The sequence below is a fragment of the Mercenaria mercenaria genome, unplaced genomic scaffold (genome assembly GCF_021730395.1).
Source record: "Mercenaria mercenaria strain notata unplaced genomic scaffold, MADL_Memer_1 contig_795, whole genome shotgun sequence".
Taxonomy (NCBI): Eukaryota; Metazoa; Mollusca; class Bivalvia; order Venerida; family Veneridae; genus Mercenaria; species Mercenaria mercenaria.
The window spans coordinates 34,619-59,672 of record NW_026463698.1 but is presented as its reverse complement, the minus strand read 5'-3'; the positions used below and the strand labels follow the sequence as shown (position 1 = coordinate 59,672).

Sequence of the window (25,054 nt, the reverse complement as noted above, 5' to 3'; positions counted from 1 at the left end):
CGAATTATTTTGAGCAGGGAACAGTTCTTTGTCGTGTAAGCTACGCCCGCTCAGAGGCTTTGCCTTTTTATATTATCAAATACATATATGATTATCGTACTGTTATCTACCTATCAATCAGTACACTTATATGTGCCTTAAATGTTATTAAAGGAGTGTTCCAAATTGTTTAGTAATAAAGTTTCACATGTTTGTGTTTCAAATTAGAAACATTTCTCGTTGGGCAATATAAAACTGAAGCATAGCCTTTCTATACATAACAATTATAATTTTAAGATGAATTAAATTTCTTTTTTTAATTTTTCATAAACAGTGTGTGCCAATTCGTTTCATCCAACCCGGGATACGCTGGTCACTTGAATAGCAAGAGTTTTAAAATAAACAAATAAACGAACGTAACGGCGTACGTCTGGCAGTGCGAGCTGCAAGTAAAAAGCAACAAATTTCTAATTTGTTATGATTTTATATTTTGACCTATTCCTTAATATACCAGCGATTTTTTCCTTGTGTTTATCCGAATTTATAGCGCTAAAATACATGACATGTTGCTTAGCCTATCTCGCAAGACCGATGTACAAACGGTGTACGCAGGATAGATTACCACAATCTTACTATGATATTAAATGTGCAAATACTAACGTGACCAAAACTATAAATAATAAAAATGTTCGTTTCTTAATCGAAGTCCGGACATGGAGGTCCCAAAACGAACAAAATGCAGACATCATATCTGAAACCCGTAAAAATAGAAGCGGATAATAAGTTTTCAACAACCCTGTATTCATGTAGACTCAAGATAAAGATTTAACTATCACGGCGTAACATTATAGATAATTCGCCAAGTCGTTGCGTTAAAGTGGATATGGATTTCTGTAAGTGATATAATTTATGATCAAAAATAATATAATGATCACAACTTTAACTAATTCCTTTGTTTATTTAATCTTACGATCTGTATTTTCTGAGATATTTATAAAACAGAAACAATAGTAAAAATCTACTCATTAACAACACATTTAGTCTCTAGAATTTATACGAATTATATATTTTTTTTATATTTTTTTAAATGTAAACACTGCTTCAGGCTTATAAATCATCTATATTGTTAGTGTTAAACCTAGAAAGTGTAGACATTGATTGTTTTGTAAACTGTCTGGAGTTTTCTGCTGAAAGATTGTCACTAGAATATTTTTGTAGTCCCTCACTTTTTAGTTTACCTTCCTTATTGTTTGAGTGAATACTAAATGTTCTTAGGTTAGAGATCTGTTGTCTGAATCATATATGTGACATTAATCTTTCCATGTTTTGAAAGAGACCCTTGTTGTAAGTCTGTTTGTTTCCATGTTATGAAATGAAAAATTTTAAACAACCGAATAAAATGTAGTAAGTCCAATTTTATAATTTCCTGAAAAAGTGTATCTCAAACTTATGTCAATATTGGCTCAGGCTTTGGTACCTAATTTGATCCAACAAGTGCAATGTATGTTAGATGGTTTGGGAAATTTAATAGCAATAAATTAGTAAAGTTAAATCTAACATCTTGTTCTCCATTTTCTCCTATAATTTTTAATATTAATGCTAAAAAGTAGGTGTGTATTCAGTTTACTAAACTTTGCACACAAACTGATGCGATTTATAACAATAACCAATATTTCCTAACAAGAAATTCTGTCTTTGTGCAAGCCATATTATTACACTGGATCTAACTTACACTACCTGTTTTACATTGTATAGTTAAAAATATCTTTGGACCAAGGCAGAGAGGAAGAGCACAACAATCCCAACCTGAACCTGAAGTAGAAAAACAACCTGAAGAACCAGAACCACAAGATGAAAATCAAGAAGAAAATTCAAATTCTGACATTATTTATGAAAAGTCGTGGAGAAAGTATGGTTGTCTTGAAGGTGAATGGGACAAAAAGGTAAATTGTTATGTATACATGTTCGACTAAATTTTAAGCATACCCCTTACATAAATATAAGACAATTTAGAACATTAACATAGTGTGGAATATGCAGTCAAATATAATAGCAAATTAAAAGCAATATCAAAAAATCAGAAGTTAGAAACAATTGCAAATATACAAAGTATAAGCACACTATTTAGAGGATCATTTAATACACTATCGCAACTCTTTTTTTCCTGCTCTTTTAATCTAAAGTTTCTGAAATACATTATAATTCACATAATATTGCTCAAATAGAAGTTGCATAATTTAACTCCCTCCATAAAACAATGGTTTGGTTGGGGCATTATATGGGTCACTCTGCCCTTGCAATGGGCCCCTTTATGTCGGCGTCCTATTTCATTGAATATCTTGTCAAAACAGAACATCTTCATCGACAATTCTGAAGCGAATCCTGAAATTTTAATATCAAAACGTATTGAAACCAACTCGGCGTGTCATTATTATTTTCCTGTTATACTGACGGTTCAAATAACGAATTATTGGTAGGTTGTCATGAATATATGTAAAATTAACCCACTCTTTTTTCTAAAATTTCCATATACGCAGTTTTGAACATTTGGTATAATGAATGACTTTAACCCGAGTGATGATTTTACATTCAATGTCATTTGATACAATGATATGATAGAGAAAGAAGCGAGCTGAAAGGCCTCAACACTCTCATCAACAGATCTATAACATCAACTTAAAACGTACATTGCGTAGTATTAAAATGATACGCTGTGCATAAGTTATTAACTATTTAACAATTTAGTGGGAGTATGATTCACCTTCAGTAATCGCCCTAGATAACTTTTGTTTCATCTGTAGTATAGTGACACCTTGCTAGATGAGATACAGCAGACTTCTGCAAAACTAAAATCCGGAAAACTGAACATCATGATGATCGGACAAGTACAGAGTGGAAAGTCTTCTACAATTAATTCATTCTTTTCAATAGCAGAAGGACAAATTACATCAAGAGTCAGAGTTGGAAAATCTGATTCATCATATTCAATTGATGTAAGTATTTCAATTGTGACACAATGTATATCGTACATAATAATTTCAGAAGAAAACGTTTTTATTTTATTACACTAGGCATAGGGTGATCAATGGTAACTGGTACCATTTCTGTTTTGTCGACCAACATTTTTATACAGTAATAAAATAGTTTAATTGTGCACACTGTTTTGTTTTTATATAGTGTTAATGTGAGCGTGCGTGCATGTTTGTCTTTCCAACAATTTACCAGTCATATAAACGATGGTATCTTCTTATAGCAATCCATATATTATCTTTATAAAGGTGAGCGCCGAGTCAAGAAGCTACCAGTTTTCAGTTCTTCGAAAAGATGCGGCCAGGGAGCAAACCCATGACCTCCCTCACTCGAAACGGGCGCTCTACCACTAGGCTACCGTGGTTGTTTCCTTGATATGCATAACAATGTCTTTATAATCTATAGTATGGTCAGTCAATTTTGGATTTATCAGTTATTTCCCCTTTTCTCACTGTTCAATCTGCCACTAATTGAATGCATGCGAAAGCATTTAGGTTTAAATCGCAACTGATCATATATCACAAATATCCAACTGTGTGTACAAATTACAGGTTTAAAAAACGCAAAATTTTAGCCACAAGAATATCATCTGGTTTTACAATGCAAAGTATAATTAATTTGATGTTTTTATTGACATAAAAAGTTTCCATTTGTTGGTGTAATATTTAATTTTAATACCTCAGAAATGCTTCTATTTAATGAATAACAGCAGTAGACTTCTGTATTTTTGTTTGTTTTGTTTTTGTTTTTTGGGTTTTTTTTGGGTTTTTTTTTTCTATAATTTTTTTTCTGCAAGTGTAAAAAGACAATGCGCCTAACTTCATTTATGAACGCTTATGAAAATTATGTAAAATGCATCTCAAGAATATTCCTATGTACTCGCATAAAACTTCTGAAGCAGACAGAAACAAATATCGTACTATTAAAAAGGAGAAGATAGTAATAATTGCTAAAGCTCATTTTCCTTCGACATACAAATTAAAGAATATATTTGGATACTTGAATTGCATGTTGTAATAGTTATACCCTACAAACCAACTTTGAGGGGGTATATAGGAATAAGCTTGTTGGTCGGTTGGTCGGTCTGTCAGTGGTTGGTCGGTCTGTCAGTGGTCGGTCGGTCGGTCGGTCCCTTGGTTTTCATCGTTTCCGGACAATAACTCGTGAAAATCTTGCCAGATTTAAAAGCTTTTTGGCACACATGTGCAACATCTCAAACTAAACTACAGGTCAAGTTAGACTTTGAGGTCAGTAGGTCAAAGGTCAAAGTCACAATGACCTGTTACAGTTCAACGGTTTCCGGATAATAACTTGAGAACGCTTGAGCTAAGAATCATAAATTTTAGTACACAGGTGTAATATCATAACTACATGTTAAGTTCGACTTTGCGGTCAGCAGGTCAAAGGTCAATGTCACAATGACCTGGAAAAGTGCAACTGAATGACAACTTGAGAACGCTTAAGTCTAGGATCAAAAATGTTGATATGGAGGTTGGTCATGACCAGCAGATGACCCCTATTGATTTCGAGGTTCCACTTTGACATTTGCTCACTTCTGTGATAAGGCCGTATTGTGGGAGTTTTTATTCGTCACTCCTGTGCAGCTCTAGTTTTACTTGGATTCAGTGTTGTATTTTCTGGTTGTTTTGGATCATTGAGTTCATTCATTAAATGTGTAATAAACTTCCCCTTAAGCTGGTGCTAGAGTTAAACATATTCAGTGGCATGAATGGTTAAATGTTGTGCTTGTAATAAATCTTTGTCGAATGAAGAAAAACATATAAAAGGTTTCAGACAAGCATGTTACAGAAGGTAATTTTAAAAAAGATACTCGGCCGCATTAGTCACTGCACACTTGAAGCTACGAAATGACCATGCCCTCTGCTCTTTTACATACAATCCAGTATTTATAAAGCAAACCAAATGAATTTTTTGTAGTAAATTTTGCAGAACATATCTTACATTATAATTATATTAATCATAATCTGGATAGGAGTGGCCGAAAAGTGGGGGCAAAATAACCATTTTTGAAATCGTCAAGGGATACCAAATGACCTAAATAGGGACGAGTAAACTAGAGGGCGAGTTGACTGTAACTCGTTTACGGAAGATCACTCCGTATCAAACCCGCCCGCTTAGCGCAGAAGGTAGAGCGTTGGTATACGGATCCCGGGGTACTGAGTTCGAACCTCGGGCGGGGCGTATGTTCTCCGTGACGATTTGATAAACGACATTATGTCTGAAGTCATTCGTCCTCCACCTCTGATTCATGTGGGGAAGCTAGCAGTTACTTGCAAAGAACAGGTTTGTACTGGTACAGAATCCAGGAACACCCGTTAGGTTAACTGCCCGCCGTTACATGACTGAAATACAGTTGAAAAACGGCGTTAACCCGAACACAAATAAACAAAAACAAGCACTCCGTATCAGAGTAGCAGAGTTGAACTCTGTCGCAGTTTCACTACCGAGGGGACTCAGGTTTATGACGTAAGCTATATTGCCACAGGAGTCTTGCAACAAATAATACTGTCAGAGCACCTGTACACCCCTTAAGAAAATATTATGTATTCCATTCGAAAACCTGTGGAATTCTTCCTCCACAAATTAAAATGTGCAGTTTTAATCAGCTGTTAAATAACCTTCATCCCAGATATTTACAGAAACTATACAAGACTGCTACGGAAAAAGGACACTAGAAAATAGTTGCCTATTTAATAAAAAAGCATTTTCCTCTGCCTCTGTCTCAATGTGTTGATGATTTATTATATCTAACGCTTAGCTGGATATTTATGATTTTATTGCCTTAAATATATTTGCATAGTTTAATTCTGTATTCAAATGTTCGATGTTCCATTGTATTCTATTTTTCATTATTTATTTCCTCTTTTTATAGTTTCATATTGTTCCCGGGGAAGGAGAGTTAGAACATATAGTTTTTCATGATACCATGGGCATTGAACTCGCTGAAAACCAAGGTATTCATATTGATGACATTTCAAGTGCTACGAAAGGACAACTGAAACCTGGATACCAGGTTAGGTGATAGAGAATTTTGATGCTAGTTGTCAGTAATGTCACCATTATATGGTCTGTTCCTTACGCTCCTTCGTTTTGACATGTTAGAGTATTTGATATATTAAAAAATTCGCTATCTGCTGCTTTAGTCAAGAAAAATGTTAGTTGCAGTTTGTTACAAGAGGATATATATTCAGTAGTAAGTGTGATTCTTAATACGAATTGTTAAGATATTTGATATGTCCACAAACAGGCGTTATTGTTTGACAATTTGTAGGTTATGAGCACACTGCTGAAAACGTCTTCTGGTATGTGAACAAGTTTGTGCATGGATGCGTGCGTGCGTGCGTGTTTGTTCTCGAGGTTAGCATCTTCACAAAAATCAGTCATATAGTCGGCAGTAACAACAATGTCCAACTCATAGTGCTGCCTTGAATATCACGCCTCATTATTTAACAAATGCTACTCATGGGCTTCACATCAAATATATTTCATTCAAAAACATTACCTTTATGTAAATGTCAATATTTCGTTTTAGCTTTAGTCTGAATTAAATATATCGTTATTGGTGTTTTATTATCTGATTACAGTTCAATCCAATGGCACCAGCTAAAGTTGAAAAGCCAGACGTAGATAGAAGGTGTGTGATTCATTGCGTAATATATATTGTCGACGCAGAGAATATCTTCTCAGAAATTGTTCAAAGTTTTGAAACCAGAATAAAAGAACTGGAAAACGTACTGTTTGGTGAGCATTATATTCCGCTAAAATTTGTCATAGCTATAGAGTAGAGTATTTACAACAAATGAAGTAAAAAGTATACGATAAGTGTATAAATATATTACTGTGAAATCATTTTTATTCGCGTAGGACGAATTTTCGCGTATTTCGCGCTAGGACCGATGCGCGAATTTAAGACAGCGCTATTATTATTATTTATTATATTTTCCCTTTCTAAAATTGAAAATGCGCGAATTTAAGCCCGCGGGAAACAGTCTTTCTTCACGTTTGCGAGAAATTTCATGCCAGCGAATTTAAATGATTTCACAGTATATATCCATCAATAAGCATGAAACCTTTCAGACAAAAACTGTTTGTAAAAACAAATAAGTCAAATGAAACAATATAGACCATTGGGTTAAAGTCATATAACCAGTGTTTTTCTTTATTGGTCATTACTGGTTAAAACCCAGCCTTGCATTCCTTACGTCAGTGGACCAGTCCATCCCCGTTTTTGGTTTGGTTAATAACTTTACATTGGTAAATAACTTTTAACTGCCTCGATAGCCTTGTGGTAGAGCGTCCGCTTCGAGTAAGGAGGCCATGGGTTCTATCCCCGTCCGCATCTATGGCAAGCCAATTGTCCAATAATTACGTGAACCCTAGTTCACGGTCGAAAAACTAGGATTAACGATCGATAAACTAGGTTTTTCGAACGTAAAACTAGGTTTTTCGAATACTAACCTATATTTTCAAGCGAAAACATAGGATAACGCCGTGAACCATAGTTCGCCCTCGTAAATGTAGGTTCACGATTGTAAACCCCAGTTCACGGTCGTAGACATAGGTTCACGTTCGTGAATTATGGTTTACGAGCGTGAACCGGGGTTTACGAGCGTAAACATAGGATAACGATCGTAAACATAGGATAACGACCGAAACTCATAGTTCAGTCGAGAAACCTAGTTTATCAAACGTAAACCATGGTTTACGGCCGATATATTAGGATTATAGAATCAACAATGAATTTCGGGCGTGAACATGGGTTTACGGCCATGAACCTATGTTTACGACCGTGAATCATAGTTTACGGACCTGAACCTATATTTTCGAGCGTGAACCTATGTCTACGAACGTGAACTTGGGTTTACGAGCGTGAACTTAGGTTTACGTTCGATAAACCAGGTTTTTCAAACGTAAAACCAGGTTTTTCAAATACTAACCTATTTTTTCGAGCGAAAACATAGGATAACATCGTAAACCATAGTTCACGCTCGTAAACGTAGGTTTACGTTCGTAAACCCAAGTTTACGGTCGTAAACATAGGATAATGACCGAAATTCATAGTTCAATCGAGAAACCTAGTTTATCGAACGTAAACCTGGGTTCACGAGCGTAAACTATGGTTTACGCACGGTATCTGATGTTTTCATTCGAAAATATAGGTAAGTATTTGAAAAACCTAGTTTTACGTTCGAAAAACCTAGTTTATCGATCGTTAATCCTAGGTTTTCGACCGTGAACCGGGGTTCACGTAATTATTGGACAATTGGCTTGCCATACGCGTCATACCAAAGACGTGAAAAGTGGTACCAATAGCTTCCTTGCTTGGCGCTCAGCATTTAAAATGGGAACACTCATACCCTCTTGACGATGGATTCTATCCGGAATGAGGTGTTGAGATTGATTAATATTAATTGCAGAACGTTCTTCACAATCGACTTAAATTAATTATGTATAAACTAATAACTTTGCCATACATAATGGGATTTACATGTGCTTCGTATAAGAGTCCAACCCTAAGGTGGAGATCACTGATAGGTATCAAATGTTTCTTTTATGCATGAATCTCTAGATAATATAAGGCACAAACACTCATCATATCAAGACAAATTGTCACGTACAGTTCCAAGACCTTAGGCTTGAAGGTCGAAATAAATAATAATTTTATATAAATATTCATAAATATGTACCTAATGATTAAATTAAAAGCAGTTACAGACCAGGAGATATACAAGATATGTTTACCGTTTAAATATTCCATTATTGCAGGGCCCAACAGGATGGTTATCGTAACAAAGATAGATAACATCAGTAACATAGTAAAAGATGATATAACCAAAATATTTAAAAGCGAAAATGTCGAAAGAGTCGTTGAAAGTGCTAAAAATACGTTTGGAGTCCCAAAGAACTATGTTTTTCCTGTTAAAAACTACACAGATGAGGCAAAAATCGAGCACTTCAAGAATATCCCTCTACTACTTGCCCTGCGACAAGCTGCATATTTCGGCGCTGATTTTATGCGAGGAACAGAGGTCGATAATGTAAAGAAATAAGGACCTGATTTAAACAGTGCAATCAAACTGACCATTGAAAAATGTGAATAAAGTATCTTGAGAAAAGGTAGCATCACGTAAAACTCTATCACATTGCAGTTGACAAGGAAAATCGTTAACATTGTTTATTTCCAATGTTTCTGTGGCCCTTGTTTCTCTTTTAGTTCTGATTAAAAACATATATATATATATATTTTACTATTCGGAAAATAGCTGTTACTAGATATTGGTCTTTAAACTAAAAGAACACATAAGCATTCTGAAGGCTCATGATGATAAGGTCATAAATGTGGCCTCTTCAGTGTTAAAAACTTTTTCCTTAATGTGGTGACGTAGTATTTTACCCCACATGATACAGTTTCAAACTTGGCATGGGGATCATGAAGATAATTATTCTTACCAACCTTCATGAAAATAGATTCAAAGATATGGCCTTTACTGTGTAAACAATTTTTCCTTTACTGATGACCGTGTTTTTGTCTCCACATGACCAAGTTTCGAACTTGGCTTAGGAATGATCAAGATAAACATTCTGACCAAATTCATGAAGATATGGTCAAAAATGTGGCCTTGAATGTGTTAAAAAAAAACCTTTCCTTTGATTTGAACTGGTGACTTAGTTTTTGAGCCCATTCGACCTAGTTTCGAAAGGCCTAGGAATCATCTAGATAAACAAGTTTCATGAAGGTTGGGTCAAAATGTGGCATCTAAGGTGTTAACAAGTTTTTCCTTTGTTTTCACCTGGTGACCTAGGTTTTGACCCCACATGACCAAGTTTCGAAATTGGCCTGAGATCATCAAGATAAATATTCTATGCAAGTTTGTATTAAATTAAAGCATAAGCGAAACCTCTGTATGACTGAAAGGGCCAAAATAGAAAATTTTGCCAAATGCAGGGGCAGTAACTCTAGAACCCATGATGGAATCTAGCCAGTTTTCAAAAGGAATCAATATCTTTTTGTGACAAAAGTTTTTTTTTACGTTTGGGTGAGATCAAATGTAAAATGTCACTTCTATTGTGTTCGCAAATTAAAAACAAACTGGCTCTTGCACGGGTCAATCAGGGGCCGTAACTCAAGAACTTGTGATTGGATCTGACAGAATTATCATCGAATTCAAGATCTACTCTGTAACCCATAATAGGATCTGGCCAGTTTTCAAAAGGAACCGATATATTATGCCATACAAATTGTGTGCAAGTTTGCAAAATGTGGACTCTATTATGTTCACAAACCAAAATAACAAAATGTTGGTCCTTTAAGGGACAATTGCTCTTGAACCCATGATCGGATCTCGCCAGATTTCGAAAGCAACCGACATATTATACCAATACAAGTTGTGTGCAAGTTTGATTAAAACTGATTGCAAAGGCTAACATTGTCACTATGTGACAAGTGAGCTAACATAATTTTTTGAGTCGTTCTTCCTTTAATTTATTCGGATGCAATATCAATTAATAGAAGATAATACATAAATGCTTCAAATAGTAATTATGGACAACTTAGGGAGGTGCATTTCTTAATGTTATTATCAACACGGTTACTAAATATTTTCGCCGAGAAGTATTTTTTTTTTGACTGAAAAGTCAATACATAAAGTAGGTTGGGAACAGCACATCAACATATTGGCTCAGACGATCCACCATCTTGAAAAGATGGTCAAAGAGACTTTTGACAGTAAAGAGACTACGTTCTTCCTGTGGATATATGTCCTTGTCTTATTATACACTAGTTTTATATCTTTTTTATACAGTCAAACATGTGCTTAAACCCCAACTGAAACAACAACAGCTGTGTTAACCTATTAATAGACCCCTATTATATTTCGAAATAAACCGTACACTGCAGCCATTTTCCAGTTAGTTAACGAAGTTGCCCTTCAAAGCATACCGATAAAAGCCATTATTTCCTGTTCGTGTTTCTGTCGTGGTGTCTCAATTAAACTGTTGGACGCATTTGTTTCACTGAAATAGAGTACGGTAACAATCAAAATACTACATTTAATGTTCACTAACAGTTGAAAATATGAAATATATGATAACGAAAGCAACGAAAGTAATAAGTGCAGAACTTTTTTTCCTTTTTGTTTTCCTTTTTTTTTTTTTTGTTCTTCTTTTTTGCCATGACACATATACCTCCTTTTCTGTGATTTATGTTTTAAGTTACCGCTATGAATTTCAAAGACTTCAAATTTTGTCTTCTCTTATTTGTTATTTGTGCCTGAATTTGGAATCTCTGTTAACCTTTTATAGCTTATCAATGTATTACAACTACATCGCGCTTTAAAACTGAGGTATATTCTAGACCAAAATTTCATATTTGAAAATATGAACAATGAAATCATGTAGTATATGAAAAAAAAAATAAACAAGTTTATGTGCATTAACAGTACTATGTATTAGGTATGAAATGGTAAACACTTAATACATGTTTAGCAAAACAAAATATAATCAGAGAGCAAAATATTCATTCATTATTTCTCATAAACAGACTCAAGCAAAACCAAGTCTGCTATTAATTTTTTTTTGTCTTAGAACTATGCTTCCAAATGGTTATCTTATTCATTAATTGGCATTTAATCTTTCATTGTATCGTCTCCACTACCTGTATTTAGTTTTTTTAACAATTAATTCAGGGAAAACAATCTAAATTACTAGTATAAAGAAAAAGACAAATTGGTGCATCAAGTAAACGACAGACAGTTCCAAGGTAAAGTTCTTCACCTGTAACATAGGTTTAATTTTATGGTCAATTATTACCAAAAGTTACTCTGGCAGCCTCAGGACATACCGGCCAAGCTTAAGAGGAAATATTAGGTTTTTGTCTTTCTGAACTTAATATTATCCGGTCCGGCCATTTGTTAAAAACGTTATACGACGAAGCTTATTTTACCCTAGATTCAAAATATTATGGCTATGACTATAGTAATAGTAAATCGTGTCCGCTCCATTTCTCCTTGAACGCTGGAAAGTTTTTCATAAAACTAACATCGATTGATAACTTAAACAAGATGTTGACGTAGTCCAAGGTCAGGGTCACAATTGGAGGTAAAATAATTTTGTGTCTGCTCCATCGTATCGTCTAAACCCTATTGAAGATTTTCATAAAGCTAACATCAGTTGTTTACCTCAAAGATGTCTTGCTGAACGAACAGCCTGGATCACAAAGTTCATGGTCAAGGTCACACATAGAGGACAAAGGTAAAATAGCTTAACTTCCTGTCCGATCCATATCGTCTAAACCGCTTTAAAGATTTTCACAGAACCAGCATTATTTTTTACCGCACCAAGACCATATACAGAGCACATTACCTGTGTCACTAGGTCCAAATTCAAGGTCACGTTTTAATGTAATAGATAAAAAGCTTAACTTTGCATCTAAACCACTAGAATGAATTGTATAAAAATTAGCACAAGTTTATAACCTTGTTCAGACGACATGTACAGTAGAAAACCAAGAGCATTAGGTGTAAGGTCAAGGGTAAGGTCTAGATGTCGATATTATATAATAGAAAATTGTTAGCCTCATGAAGACGATATGCAGAGCGCATAACCCAGGCCACTAAGTCAAAAGTCAATGCCACATTTGAAGGTCAAAGGTCAATATTTTACTTTCCCTGTATCAAATGGGCACCTCGTTACCCTAGTGGGAGAACGTCCGCAGGAGTTCATGGATTCGTTCTTAGACCGCGTCAGACCAAAGAGTAGTAGCTCCTTTGCTCGGAGCTTGGAATCTGGCTTCTCTTCTCTCATAGTCTCATGGCGATGAATTCCATCAGGAATAAGGTGTCGAAAAAGACTGAACTTGTTTCCATATCAACCTAAACTAAAACCAATTCGACGTCTCGCGGTATTACATCTCTAGTTTTCTACGTACTGGTCTGGATTGACAAAGCACATTATCTTATTCCATGAATTATTGAATCCCGCTTCGTGTTATTGACTCTTGAAATGAAAGAAAGCAAGAAAGAAAAGAAAAATCTAGACATTTATACTTTCAAAATTTAAAAGTGTTTTAATCTAGAATATTTACTTCTTGTCTCTTTGTATCAATACTGTTGTTGCTAAGTATATAAAACATGAATAAAATGTCGATAAATATACATTGGCCGTCAAAGTAGATCTTTAGAGTTGTTCTTCAGTCTTGTCCGATAGACCAATATATTGGTGTTGCTAAAATTCGTTACTTTCTTTATCAAGCATCGTTCGAAACGTTGGTATGTTATTAGTTGCGGAACGCGAAACGAATGCTATTTACACAAATTTAGCTAGAACCAAGCGAGTGCGTCAAAATTAGCAATAAGCTGCCAGGCAGGTACCAGTTGACGCATCGAACCTGGAATACTTAACTGTTTGCAGTACATGTACGAATTCTCAAATCAATGTGAATTCGGGAACGTAAAATATTTTTATTTGTCGGAAACGTTTTTTTTTTCGGCGTCGTGTTGAAAATCCTGTATTAATGATGTTCGAAACTTGTTCGGTGTTTAAAGCTGAATTACGTAAACATGATCATGTCAGCAAAAAGCAAACGATAGAAAATCACAACACTTTTATTCTGATTACAGATTTTAATGTCAATTTATTACAATATTTAATGTATTTTAATGGTCAAAGGTAATATGTATTTTTTATAAAAATATTCATTCAAACAGTTTTAATTGCAAAACGCAAGCTTGCACCTTACAAATACCAATATAAAGAATCTAGGCGAGTGAAACATAGTCATAAAGAAAGTTTTAAGAATTAAAGTAAATCAGAAACTAATATTCCACCTACACTATGTTGATAGCTGCAAATCACTTGAAAACTCAAGTAAGTCTGTTTCGCTGTAGAAAACGGAACGAGACATTTGATCAGGGGGTATTCTTAGTATATATATCACTCTAAAGATGGTACAGAAAATGTATTAAGATATCAAATACTTAAACATGTGTTTATTTATTATTGTCTTTACACTTAAAACAAACATATATAAATATTATGGTGCTGGAAAGGCTAAGCAGTGAGTGTATTGAGCTCAAAATATTGGGTAAGGTAAAATTCGGCTCTATTCCCCGTAAATGTAACATACATAAGAAAACTGACCCCCAAGTTTTTTAAATTTCCAGGTTAAAGTTCATGTAAAACAACTGACTTTATTTAATAAATGTCTAATCTGATACAAAATGAAAGAAAAATCACACAATTACCTCAAGTATAGGCATTGTCGGGATAATGTATAAAAACACCAAAAAAATTGATATTCCTCTTCAAAATTCGTTCGTTACCAACTCTTGCTTTTACTTCTGGTTATGATAAAAAAAGTAACATATCATATTCATCATTTATTGATTATTAATGCAAGGGTTTCTAGTGACGAATTTTATTTCTGTCAGTAACTTTAAGCTAAATTATCCTGATTGCCGTGAAGTGCTGTACTTATCGGGTTTATTTTCTGAAATAGTCCCAGACAAATATTTAACAACATGTGCAAATAGTTGTATATTATCATAAAGCTATCTTTACGTATTTCTTTAACTTATAAATGCTTTGAATTCTAAATCTAAAACTCTCATAACCTGTATATTGGAATATTGAAACGTAGCGCGGCCATTTAATACAACAAATCTTAACCTTTTAACCAGTTTTTTAACATAGCAACTGTCTTTTATTAATTTCAACATAACATAGCATATAGTAACCTAGCATATTAACTCTCGCATCTCTCTCCCATCTGTCTACATCAAAATATTTTTTACATTATAAACAAATCATCCGTCTGGAGGCTATGTAAAATTACGCAATTCGTCGTGCCTTCTTCCTTTAACATAATTACTTTAAACCGAGGAAATGCCGTATATAAGTGTATAAGTAACTATGATAGACAGTCTTTACCCTTGGGTTACATGTTTTGTGGCAGGTTTGACAATACAGCAAACTTTCCATGTTGTTACATTACAATTTTAAACTTAGTCCTTTTACATTTATATAATATAATAACTGATCATGAAAACATTTTTTCAAAACGGTTACTACTGTTTAAACATGGCTTTGAAAACAGTTAAACGCAAAGAAATAAATCAAAGGCCTGAAGGGCCTGAGAGTCGGCTAATGATTGATGTACTGGTAGTATAGTCTACCAGTTTCAGTTTGGTTTTAGTTTTTTTTCCCCAACTGAACAGAGATTTTGTTACAATAGATGAAATGGACATTCAATCGATGCCTAGTAAAACTTTGATTGACATTATACAAGTATTTAAACCCAATATATTTCTCTAAAATTGAAGAGTGGTTCGCAAAAATAAAAATGTTGAAAGTACAAACTACAATTTGACTTTGACACTAAGATACTGCCCATAATTATAAAAATATTTCTCCAGTAAACATTTGCCTCCGGCATTACCAAAACAGGCAATTATCGGCTGGTATATATTCGCACATGATAAAATTTGAATATGAAAATTTATATATTGAAATTTTATAGTGCGGATTGCCACATACAATTTGTAACGGATGGACGAAAGAACTGTTCAGATATTTTACAGATAAGGGGCCTGGCAATAACCGTGTCACACGCTAGGTATTGTTCAATCATATTATAAGGGATGTGAATTTAAAGTATACTTACTTTTGCGTTTAAAGATATGTAAATGTTGCTGAGTGTCAATATATAGTGTCATGAATACTTACACTGACAGGAAAATTGCGCATTCGAAACTAAGAGAAGTTACTCGGACTAGCTACCAATTTCGGAAAAGATAACCAATATTAATAAATGCAGTTCTTTTTTAGTTAAAACCATCATTTATTCTATTTCAGACCTGTTAACCCCTTCAAAACCATGTCAGTAGTCCCCAAGTCTATGTACTTTCAATTATCCGTTTTGATTCATGTAGACAGACAGGCCCAGGCTGGGCTGAAAAAATGTTTGAACCATTTTTACGTGGTCGATAGCAGGGTGGGTGTGGGGAGGGGTGTTCCTTCCCGCTTTGAACTGCAGTCAGATTTTGAAATGGGCATTGTGGCAGGTGGTAAAAGGGCAAATGTATCAAACTGTAAAGTGACAATATGGGGGGAGGGTGTGGGAGGATACCCCCTCCTGCAAGTAGGGTTTGGAGTATCACCACTAGGAAATTTTGAAAATGTAGACCCTTGATACAGCCTTTGGTGCGATTTCTAACTGAAAATTTTATGTTTCAATTTCTAAATATTACCTAGATTCTTTTTAGTATTACAATATTCAAAGTATGAATGAATGTCACTTCATATTTTTACTTTCAGGTCATGCCTCAGCACTAGAATATAAGTCTGATATTGATTCTATGTATGTATTATAAAAATAAATTCTAGAATCATTTCTGTATATAATATCTATCATGTCTGTTACTTTAATGTTTAAATTTCATAACACAGCTCGATATTTACCCAAAATATTATATCCGGATATGATTACACTTTCTTTTATACTGCCAAAATCTCCAGTTTCAACAATATGTTTTACAAATTGTGATGATATGAAGACAGTTTAGCAGTAATTGGCAGTATCTGACATTGAAGTTTACGGTGAAATTATTTAAATCATTTCATAAAAAAAATTGTTTCGTTTCGTCAAAGCACTCTAACATAGACGATCTACTTTCGATTTCAAAAACTACAAGAAAATACAATTTTATGTTTCGCTGATTTGTTTATTTCTCGAAAAATAAGAAATAAAATCATTTTTAAAATCAATAGTAATTAAACAAATCAGTAAGAGCTCTTTCTCGGGATAATTTATCCGCTTACTGACTGCAAAAATCAAGCCATGTGTCATCATGAAAAGCAGAATGGGTGACGGTTTCATTTTTTTGCGAACCTGAATCGTTAGCAAATTATCCAAACCAGTCAAAATTCCAGAAAGGTTACGATCTAGATTCTTTCTTAGTATTACAATATCCAAAGTATGACTGTCACTTCATCTTTTTACTTTCAGATCATGCCTCAGTACTAGAATACGAGTCTGACATAGATTATATGTAGGTGTAATAAAAATAAATTCTAGAATCATTTCTGTTACAATAATATCTATCATGTATGTTACTTGAATGTTAAAATTTCATAACACAGCTCGATATGTACCCAAAATATTATATCCGGATACGATTACACTTTTCAGTTTTCTCCAGTTTCAACAATATATTTTACAAATTGTGATGATACAAGACATTTAGCAGCAATTGGCAGTATCTGACATTGAAGTTTACGGTTAAATTACCTCTTGTTTAAATCTTTTCATAAAAAAGTTGTTTCGTTTCGTCAAAGCAGCCAAACATAGACGATCTACTTTAGATTTCAAAAACTACAAGAAAATACAATTTAATGTTTCGCCGATTTGTTTATTTCTCGAAAAATTAGAATTAATATCATTTTTAATATCAGTAGTAACTAAACAAACCAGTAGGAGCTTCTTCTTCCGATAATTTATCCGTTTACTGACTACAAAATTCAACCCACGCAAAGTCGTAGAAGCATTGTTATAAACAGGTCACGCGTGTTCGCCGAGAAGTGTCCAGAATGTAGTTAGGATTCATCCGCGAAGTCTCGCGGAAGAATCAACCTACTGCACATATCTTATTCGGGTCATTTAAAACGAAGCTGTCAGAATTTAATTTCATCGATGTGGTAAACTCTTTGATAAGAGACATTCCAATGCTTTCAGAGGTACCCACTCAATAAAATACTAGCAGTATGTTCTGGAACTATATTTTGTCTTTCGCTGGATGTTACGCAAGCTTTGTAAGTCTGCGCAATTCATAAAATGCACAGCACAATAAATTTGTTATTTGCGCAATGATTTTAAAGATTATTTTTTGAAACGGACAGGGTAACAAATGGATAATTTGGCTAATAAGTTAATATGCAGTTTTTATTTGAATTTGTGAACATCATATTTGCTATTTTGTGACAAAAGGGCATAAAATTCGTCACCATAATCATATGCGCAAATGTATTACCAAATCCCGCAGAATCGTTATGCGTGTTTATGCTTAATGAGTTACCGCGGAAGAAAATACGTTGCTTTATTCGAGTATTGCACAATTACAAGTCATAAATATGACAGATTACATCGTATATTGGTCATAGCAAATAGAATTGACATAAATGAACTTCATTCGATCAATGAACTCTTTGAAATTAGAGACAATCCAATGGAACTGCATCACTTCGCTGTGTTGTGAGGCCATTTAAGAATGAGAAATCGTGCGATAGAAAGGACTCGTCAAACGCTTGACAGCGTTTAGCCGACTCAATAAGAGCATTGATAAAGCAACATGTGCATTTGTGTTTTTTAAATATTTTGATTTATCAAAACAATTCCATTGGTGATCTTACAGAAACTTTTACGGACTTTATATATAATTCATAATGGCCTTATCAACCTTTACTAATCATGGACTTTGTTCAAAATACTAGCATGACCGTTATCCAAAAATCAGTTTATATGATAATATATCAGTAACCCTGACAGTGTCTCTTATCTAACTTTTCTAACTTATACCTAAATAGTCATATGACATGAAGTGCGACCGTGTAGATTAAATATCAAAGTACGCTTTTCATGACTCAGTCTTAAACACGGGAATACTACAATAACAATCACTAAAACAGATTAAGGAATAAAATCGTCAACAATAAAAACAACAATTCACACATTTCCATGCAAGGCGAAGATTTTCCCATTTGTAACAGTCTTATGCATGCAAAATCTTCTTTTTCGCCTTTGATACATTCTGTCCCAGATTCCTTCCCTTCAAAATTTATGTAGAGTAACATAACAACAAAACATGTCTACAATTTGAACATAACAAAATGTTTGGTGCAGATATACTATCAATATATTGCTTTAATCATTCGTTTGATCAGACATCTTTCTCATCTCATAAAGTGCAAGTTTGATTTCTGTTGCCACACTTTCGATGTTCTCTAGTCTTTTTTGATGAAAGAAGTCAATACATTTTAATGCTGGAAACTTGTTTTCATACTCAACAAGAACAGAAGCTGCCTCTCTGTCTTCTTTTTTGTAGTGATATAGAATCAAAATTATTCTTTTATAATACTCCTCTGAAATAAATAAATGAATATGTAATTTGCTGTGCATCGTTTTCGTATTTAATTTATTTATTATAGTGTCACACTTTATGGAAATAACCAAGTTCACTTTGATATTAAACTAAGAATTTCAGGTTGCGGCAGGTACGTGGTTAAAATTCGGACAGTTATTGACCTGTGAATCAATCTATTGGCCTATGTATCAATTTGCCATGAAAACCTTATAATGAATTGCCCGCAGAGGAGTTTCAAATTTAAACAAAAATCGGTGCCCCAGAAGTCAGAGTATAGAGGTTAGCATTTAATTACTTACACTCATAATTATGTCTTATTTATAGTTTATACACAAATAGCAATAAACTAAATGATTAGATAACTGATATGTACCCTTTATACCGGACAGCACGTTATTCATATCGGAGTACAACCGTGAATGAAGAGGGCATGTGACAATTATTGGCATTTTATCTTCTTTCAAAACTCGAGCGCACTGCTTTACATTGATCAATTGTATTTCTTCTCTGTGAAACGTTTTCTTTAAATTTTCTATGAAAGTGATCTCCTTTTCCAACCCGTCTTTCGAATATATTCCGACAGCCTACAAACATTAACAGAGCAAGTGTCAAGCCTTCTAACAAAGCTAATGAAATATTCTTCAGTGTATTCTAAGATAACATTACCAGAAATTGTATGTTACAATATCTGTACAAAAGAAACTGAATCTACCTCATTTACTGAAGGGAAATACAGTTTATTTAGTGATGTTGACAAGCGGTCTTTAATAGAATGTATGATTCAGAAACAACAAAAACAAAATTTGATCACATGTCTTAATGTTATGATCAAGCTATAATGTCATTCCTATATTTGTATTTAGTATGGGATTGAATAATAGATGAAGTGATAAACATACAATATTTTCCCGTATCATTCCGAGAAGTACGCGAACAGTTTGAGATCTTCGTAAAAAGACATGGTCATCATCTTCGTACTCTAGAATAGATATCTCCATGTAGTTATCATTCGACAAGCCGTGCTGAAAGAAATTGTAACTTTGGATCAAGTTATCATGAGTAAATACTTCAAATGTGATTCGTATCAAACTAGAACATCAGTACTTAGAGGATCCCGCTATCAAAGTGCTGATTACTTAAAATCATTTGAAATTTTGGACCATACAAAAATATTATCTTAAACGTATTTGATCCCATAGAACATTGACCTTGCAGATCGGGTCTAGGCCTCTTTGGTATAACGCGGTCGATGTGATAAAATTCTCTTTCGAAAACAATCAGGAAATGACAGTACATATGTAGTGAGATTACTTTGATCCTTCCGACCCCACTTGACTTCTGCTTTATATACAGATGGATCTCACACTACAATAATGTGCCTAATATTTGCAAGTAGTTTAAAATCATGATACGGGTAAGTAAGTGATGCAAGATAGCGCAATATCTTGGACACTTTTCACCCCTTGTGACATTGACATTGGAGCTAAACAGGATGGATTCGTGCAATATCTTTACATAGTATAAACAAACGAATGCATTAATACCATGCTAAGCCTCTAAATGTGCTAATTATTTCTACCGCAATACCTATATTGATCTAATTATATGCCAATGATGTATTAAAATAGCATGCAGGATATGTAAATTGTTATAATGTTAAAGGTGCAAAATAAAGACAAATGAATAGACATAAATCTTAAAGGTCCAATACTAAGGAAAGTGAACATTTTAATTTCTTTTAAAAAGCACAGAAACTAGTTCATTTTATTGGAAAATGAAAGTTGGTATGTAGAAATTCGAAATAAATCGCAGTATATGTACAATTATTTTTCTATGAAGTATGAAGAAAGTTAAAAAGACCTGGGGGTCATTCTGTCGATTCATTGAAATTTCAACATAATACACATACATTTTTTTGAGTTCCAAAAACCTTCTGTAAATTTTGACCTGCCAATCTTCATTATTTAGTGTCTTGCAGAAGTCTATGCACTAGCTATGAAAAAAAATTGCCAACTCACTTTCCCTTAGTAATGGACCTTTAAAAAAAGACTACACATTTTGTAATATAGTACTAAACATTATGATAGCCGTGCAATATTCCCTTGAAATCAACACAAGAACAGAGAAACAAATGATTGTTTCTGTATTTTCTTAGACTGACATGGGGGGTCATTTTGTTCTACTTTCATGTTTATCGTTTTTCCGTAATCGGTCGGAAATTCTTCGGGATCACGTGATTTTAAAATTGTTTAAAACGAATATCCGTTTAAAGACGCGCGACAAAATAACTGTATTTCCATGATGGTAATTATACACGACTTGCACGAAAAATATGAAATGTACAAAATTTATGTTTAAAATTGACAGTGACATATATTACGCCAAGACACGTGTTTAATGTCTAAAATCTTTTTTAATTAATGTAGCCATATGTACATAAATCAGTGTATTTAGGTAAATTTCAATCACATTTTGTTTCGGCAGTGTAAGACAGTTATTCATTTATATTCTTAAAACTATACTGAAAAGAGATTAACTGAAAAAGTTTGCAGACGAAGTTGTAAAAACACTTTTATTCGGGAAGGGCCTGAATTGTCCTCCCGCAAACTTGTAGTATAGCTGTTTATTGCATGTATTATAAGAATGATTTTCATGAAGGTTTTGTGAGTTACAAAATTGTTGAATTCCATGTGCTAAGTTTGTAAAAATCACGTTATCGTTTGAGCATATAATATATTTTGCATCTATTTATAAATTATAGCCTCGTTTCGGAGGATTCTTCCGAAAAAATCCGAAGATGCTCGACGGGTTCGTAAGCAGTCGGAAAACATACTTTCGGTTTGACATAGGCAACATTTTTTGTTTATTTGTTAGTTATTCGTGAACATTTTCATGACTATTTGGTCAGATCTGATGAAGTGAGCCATATTTTCAGTAAATAGGAAGTCTCAGCTACAAACTCTGGTTTTCATATAATACTCGTTCGGGTTTTAGTAATGGACCTTTAAATGTTTGGGTCTGAATGAGCATGTATAGCAATATACAACTATTAATTGCTTTCCATAATTAATAATGCATATATCAATGTACTATAATCAGCTGGAAAATAAAAGAAGTAATGAAATACACAATCATGTAAGATGGAGTTAATTCTGATAAAGATACGTTGGCAAAAATACCTATTTATATGACAATTTTTCCCATGGTGAATGTTTATCTTTTTATTATTTTATGCGGGCATATAGAGTTTCAGGATGCACCGTAAAATATCTTATTCTTACATTTGTCGTTGAGAAAGTTTAAGCTATTGGTCTAGGTCTTACTATTGGGAATAGTTCTACCAAGCAATATTAATATCACTTCTTGGATGACAGAGTTGAGCCGACATAAAACAGACTCTGCTACCAATTGTCTATTGGTCTGGGTCTTATTACCGTGTTTTCGTCTTATCAAGAACATTTGTGTCAAGCAATGTAGAGCTACGGAACAAACAGAAAACACACTGTTAATATTGATTTAAACGTGTGACCTTGACCTTTGTGCTACGCTGTCAGGAGTCAAAGATGAAAAAAGTTCAATATTGAAAAGCTCTTTTAACCTTCCATGATCTAGCTAGACCTTGAAGATAAGGCAAACAATTATTTGCATTGCACAACGCAATCCTATGTCGAACCAAAATAGAAACAGCGGAATCTCCACAGGTCATTCAACACGACAAAAAAATGAAGATTTTGTAGGCTCCGTTTAACTGAGCTTGTTCATAGACGGTAGCGGAAGTAGATGCTACCGTCCACATCCTTAGCCCGGGTTGAGCAGAACGACAAAGATACAATTAAGAGACATCCGCACATGTATAAATAAGGTGGTGTACAAGTATACTTCAATGACACGCTGGAGTGCAATTCCATGAAAACCGCGTGTGATCCCCAGTTAAAATAATGGACAGGACTAAACAAAGAAAATATTAAAGAGGGAATCCTAGGTTATGGAGCCTGCCTATCACAGAAACTGCCAAAATACAAGATTTAAAACAAAGGCACTATACAAAAAAGATTATTAAGAAATGCCGACAGTTTAAATACGATTTTAATCAAATTAAAGTCTGGCTACAAATGTAAGAAGAGATTGAAATATTTATAACCATTTTTAGGATAGGATGATTGTGATTACTTGTGTCACGTTAAATTAAAACAGAGTAGGAACTACATTGTAATTGTCCGAACAAGGTTTCAGGACAGGCAGCCAGAACAATAGGTGGAGAGACCGGTACCTATAGGGTGTCCCCCAAAAAGCGGATCCCTAATCATAACACAGCTTAGTTTATAACAGTAACATTAAGAAACTATATCATAAAAATAGATAAATTATTTACGTTTGAAAGAGAAAGATCGGTTGAACAGTATGAATTGCGTCTGTAAAATTTAAGACAAAAATATACCTGCGCATAATTTTGTTTTCCTGCCTGCATACTTTCGTCGGATTTATACGCTTTGCTTATCGTTACGCTGGAAATTACTGTTGTTTTCCTGGAATCATGTATTTCATACGTATTGGCGGAAGAAACACTTTCAATCGGTTCATGCTGTTTTAGACGTTTTGTTAACTCATTGGAAGCACTTCGAATCTGTTTCTCAAAGACATTTTGGAATTTATAGCAAAAACATTCCCCCATACACTCGCACATTTTATTACAATGTAAGCACGCGAACGAAAAACAGTTCTTACATCTAAGCTCGCCCCTATTTAATCTAACGCGGCTGCAGCTATTACATGGTTTTCCAGTATCAAACATTACATCTTTATGATTTAAGATTAAGCTACTCTTTCTTCTCATTTTATCATTATCATCTTCAAACGTGCGAATATCCATACGTTTTAGATCCCCTTCACATTTTGGCTCAGCAATATTATCCATATGTTGATTAATCTGATGTTTATCTGCTAATTTAGTATTTTCATCAACGTTTTCGTTTTGTTCTTCAACTTCAGTGTGTATTATGTTCTTAGAACTTTCAGGGCGTGAATTTCGTCTTTGTTTTTTTCTGCTTTTATCCGAACGCTTAGCTGGTTTAATTTCGTCAGTCTGCTTTGCTTTCTTTTTCCTTCCACCAAACTCTGGAAAATATCCTCGAAGCATTTTGTGACTTTTTCGTATTTCAGTATGTCCGATGGTCACAAGATTTTCTTTTGAATAATGCCTTTAATACATGTGCTGTACATCACTTTATGGGATATACTGGCAATACATTTGTTTTGCAATTTCACAAGATACACGCGCTCTCCACGAACTATTTTCTCCTAAATGTCCAATCGATTAAAAATCATACACTCTGGCACTGTTTTCGGTTACTGCCACTTGAATTACTACCATATATAAAAGTATCGGTCTCTTCGTGTGGTTTATGGTAGTTCTTTAGCAGTGAATCCACCTAAAGTTTCATAGAATGTGGTGTCTTCAACACTTTTCTCGTTGCCTTTGTCTTTGTCTTTTATACTCCTCTCTTTTATGTTAGTCTTCGTTTTCGGTCACACCCATAAGATGGTTTTATATTTTCAAATAAATCCCTCAATTTGCGTTTATAAAAACTAGCGCTATAACTTCAATGTATTACATTAACTTTATCAAACAGAACCTGAGCGCCTCCTAACTTTTTCTTCAACATTAAATCGCCCCTATTGGATGTACAAACATATTGAGGGCACTATATACTGACTAAAGGTTAGGGTTAGGTTTAACATAGGTTGTATAGTGTACATTCAATGCGTGCGTACACTCAATGCAGGAGATTTAATCCCAACCTTAACGTTTTCTTTGTTAAAAACTTGTTATCAGGAACACAGATATAAAATAAGTGCATCTATCAGCAGTTAAATAAACATTGTCAATGCAT

The 25,054-nt window shown here is 34.0% G+C and overlaps 2 protein-coding genes across 2 annotated transcripts; one reads left to right on the top strand and one right to left on the bottom strand.

Moving 5' to 3' along the window:
* Window positions 1-862: 862 nt before the first annotated feature.
* On the top strand, window positions 863-9,309 carry LOC128554836 (interferon-induced protein 44-like). Its single transcript, XM_053536147.1, has 6 exons — window positions 863-872; window positions 1,735-1,922; window positions 2,781-2,972; window positions 5,903-6,043; window positions 6,615-6,771; window positions 8,797-9,309. The coding sequence occupies exons 1-6, from the start codon at window positions 863-865 to the stop codon at window positions 9,078-9,080; spliced, it is 972 nt and encodes a 323-aa protein (XP_053392122.1). The 3' UTR covers window positions 9,081-9,309.
* Window positions 9,310-13,689: 4,380 nt separating this feature from the next.
* On the bottom strand, window positions 13,690-24,839 carry LOC128554837 (uncharacterized). Its single transcript, XM_053536148.1, has 4 exons — window positions 23,602-24,839; window positions 20,063-20,185; window positions 19,537-19,747; window positions 13,690-19,161 (listed from the first exon to the last, which is right to left on the bottom strand). The coding sequence occupies exons 1-4, from the start codon at window positions 24,298-24,300 to the stop codon at window positions 18,944-18,946; spliced, it is 1,251 nt and encodes a 416-aa protein (XP_053392123.1). The 5' UTR covers window positions 24,301-24,839; the 3' UTR covers window positions 13,690-18,943.
* Between the last annotated feature and the right edge of the window lie 215 nt (window positions 24,840-25,054).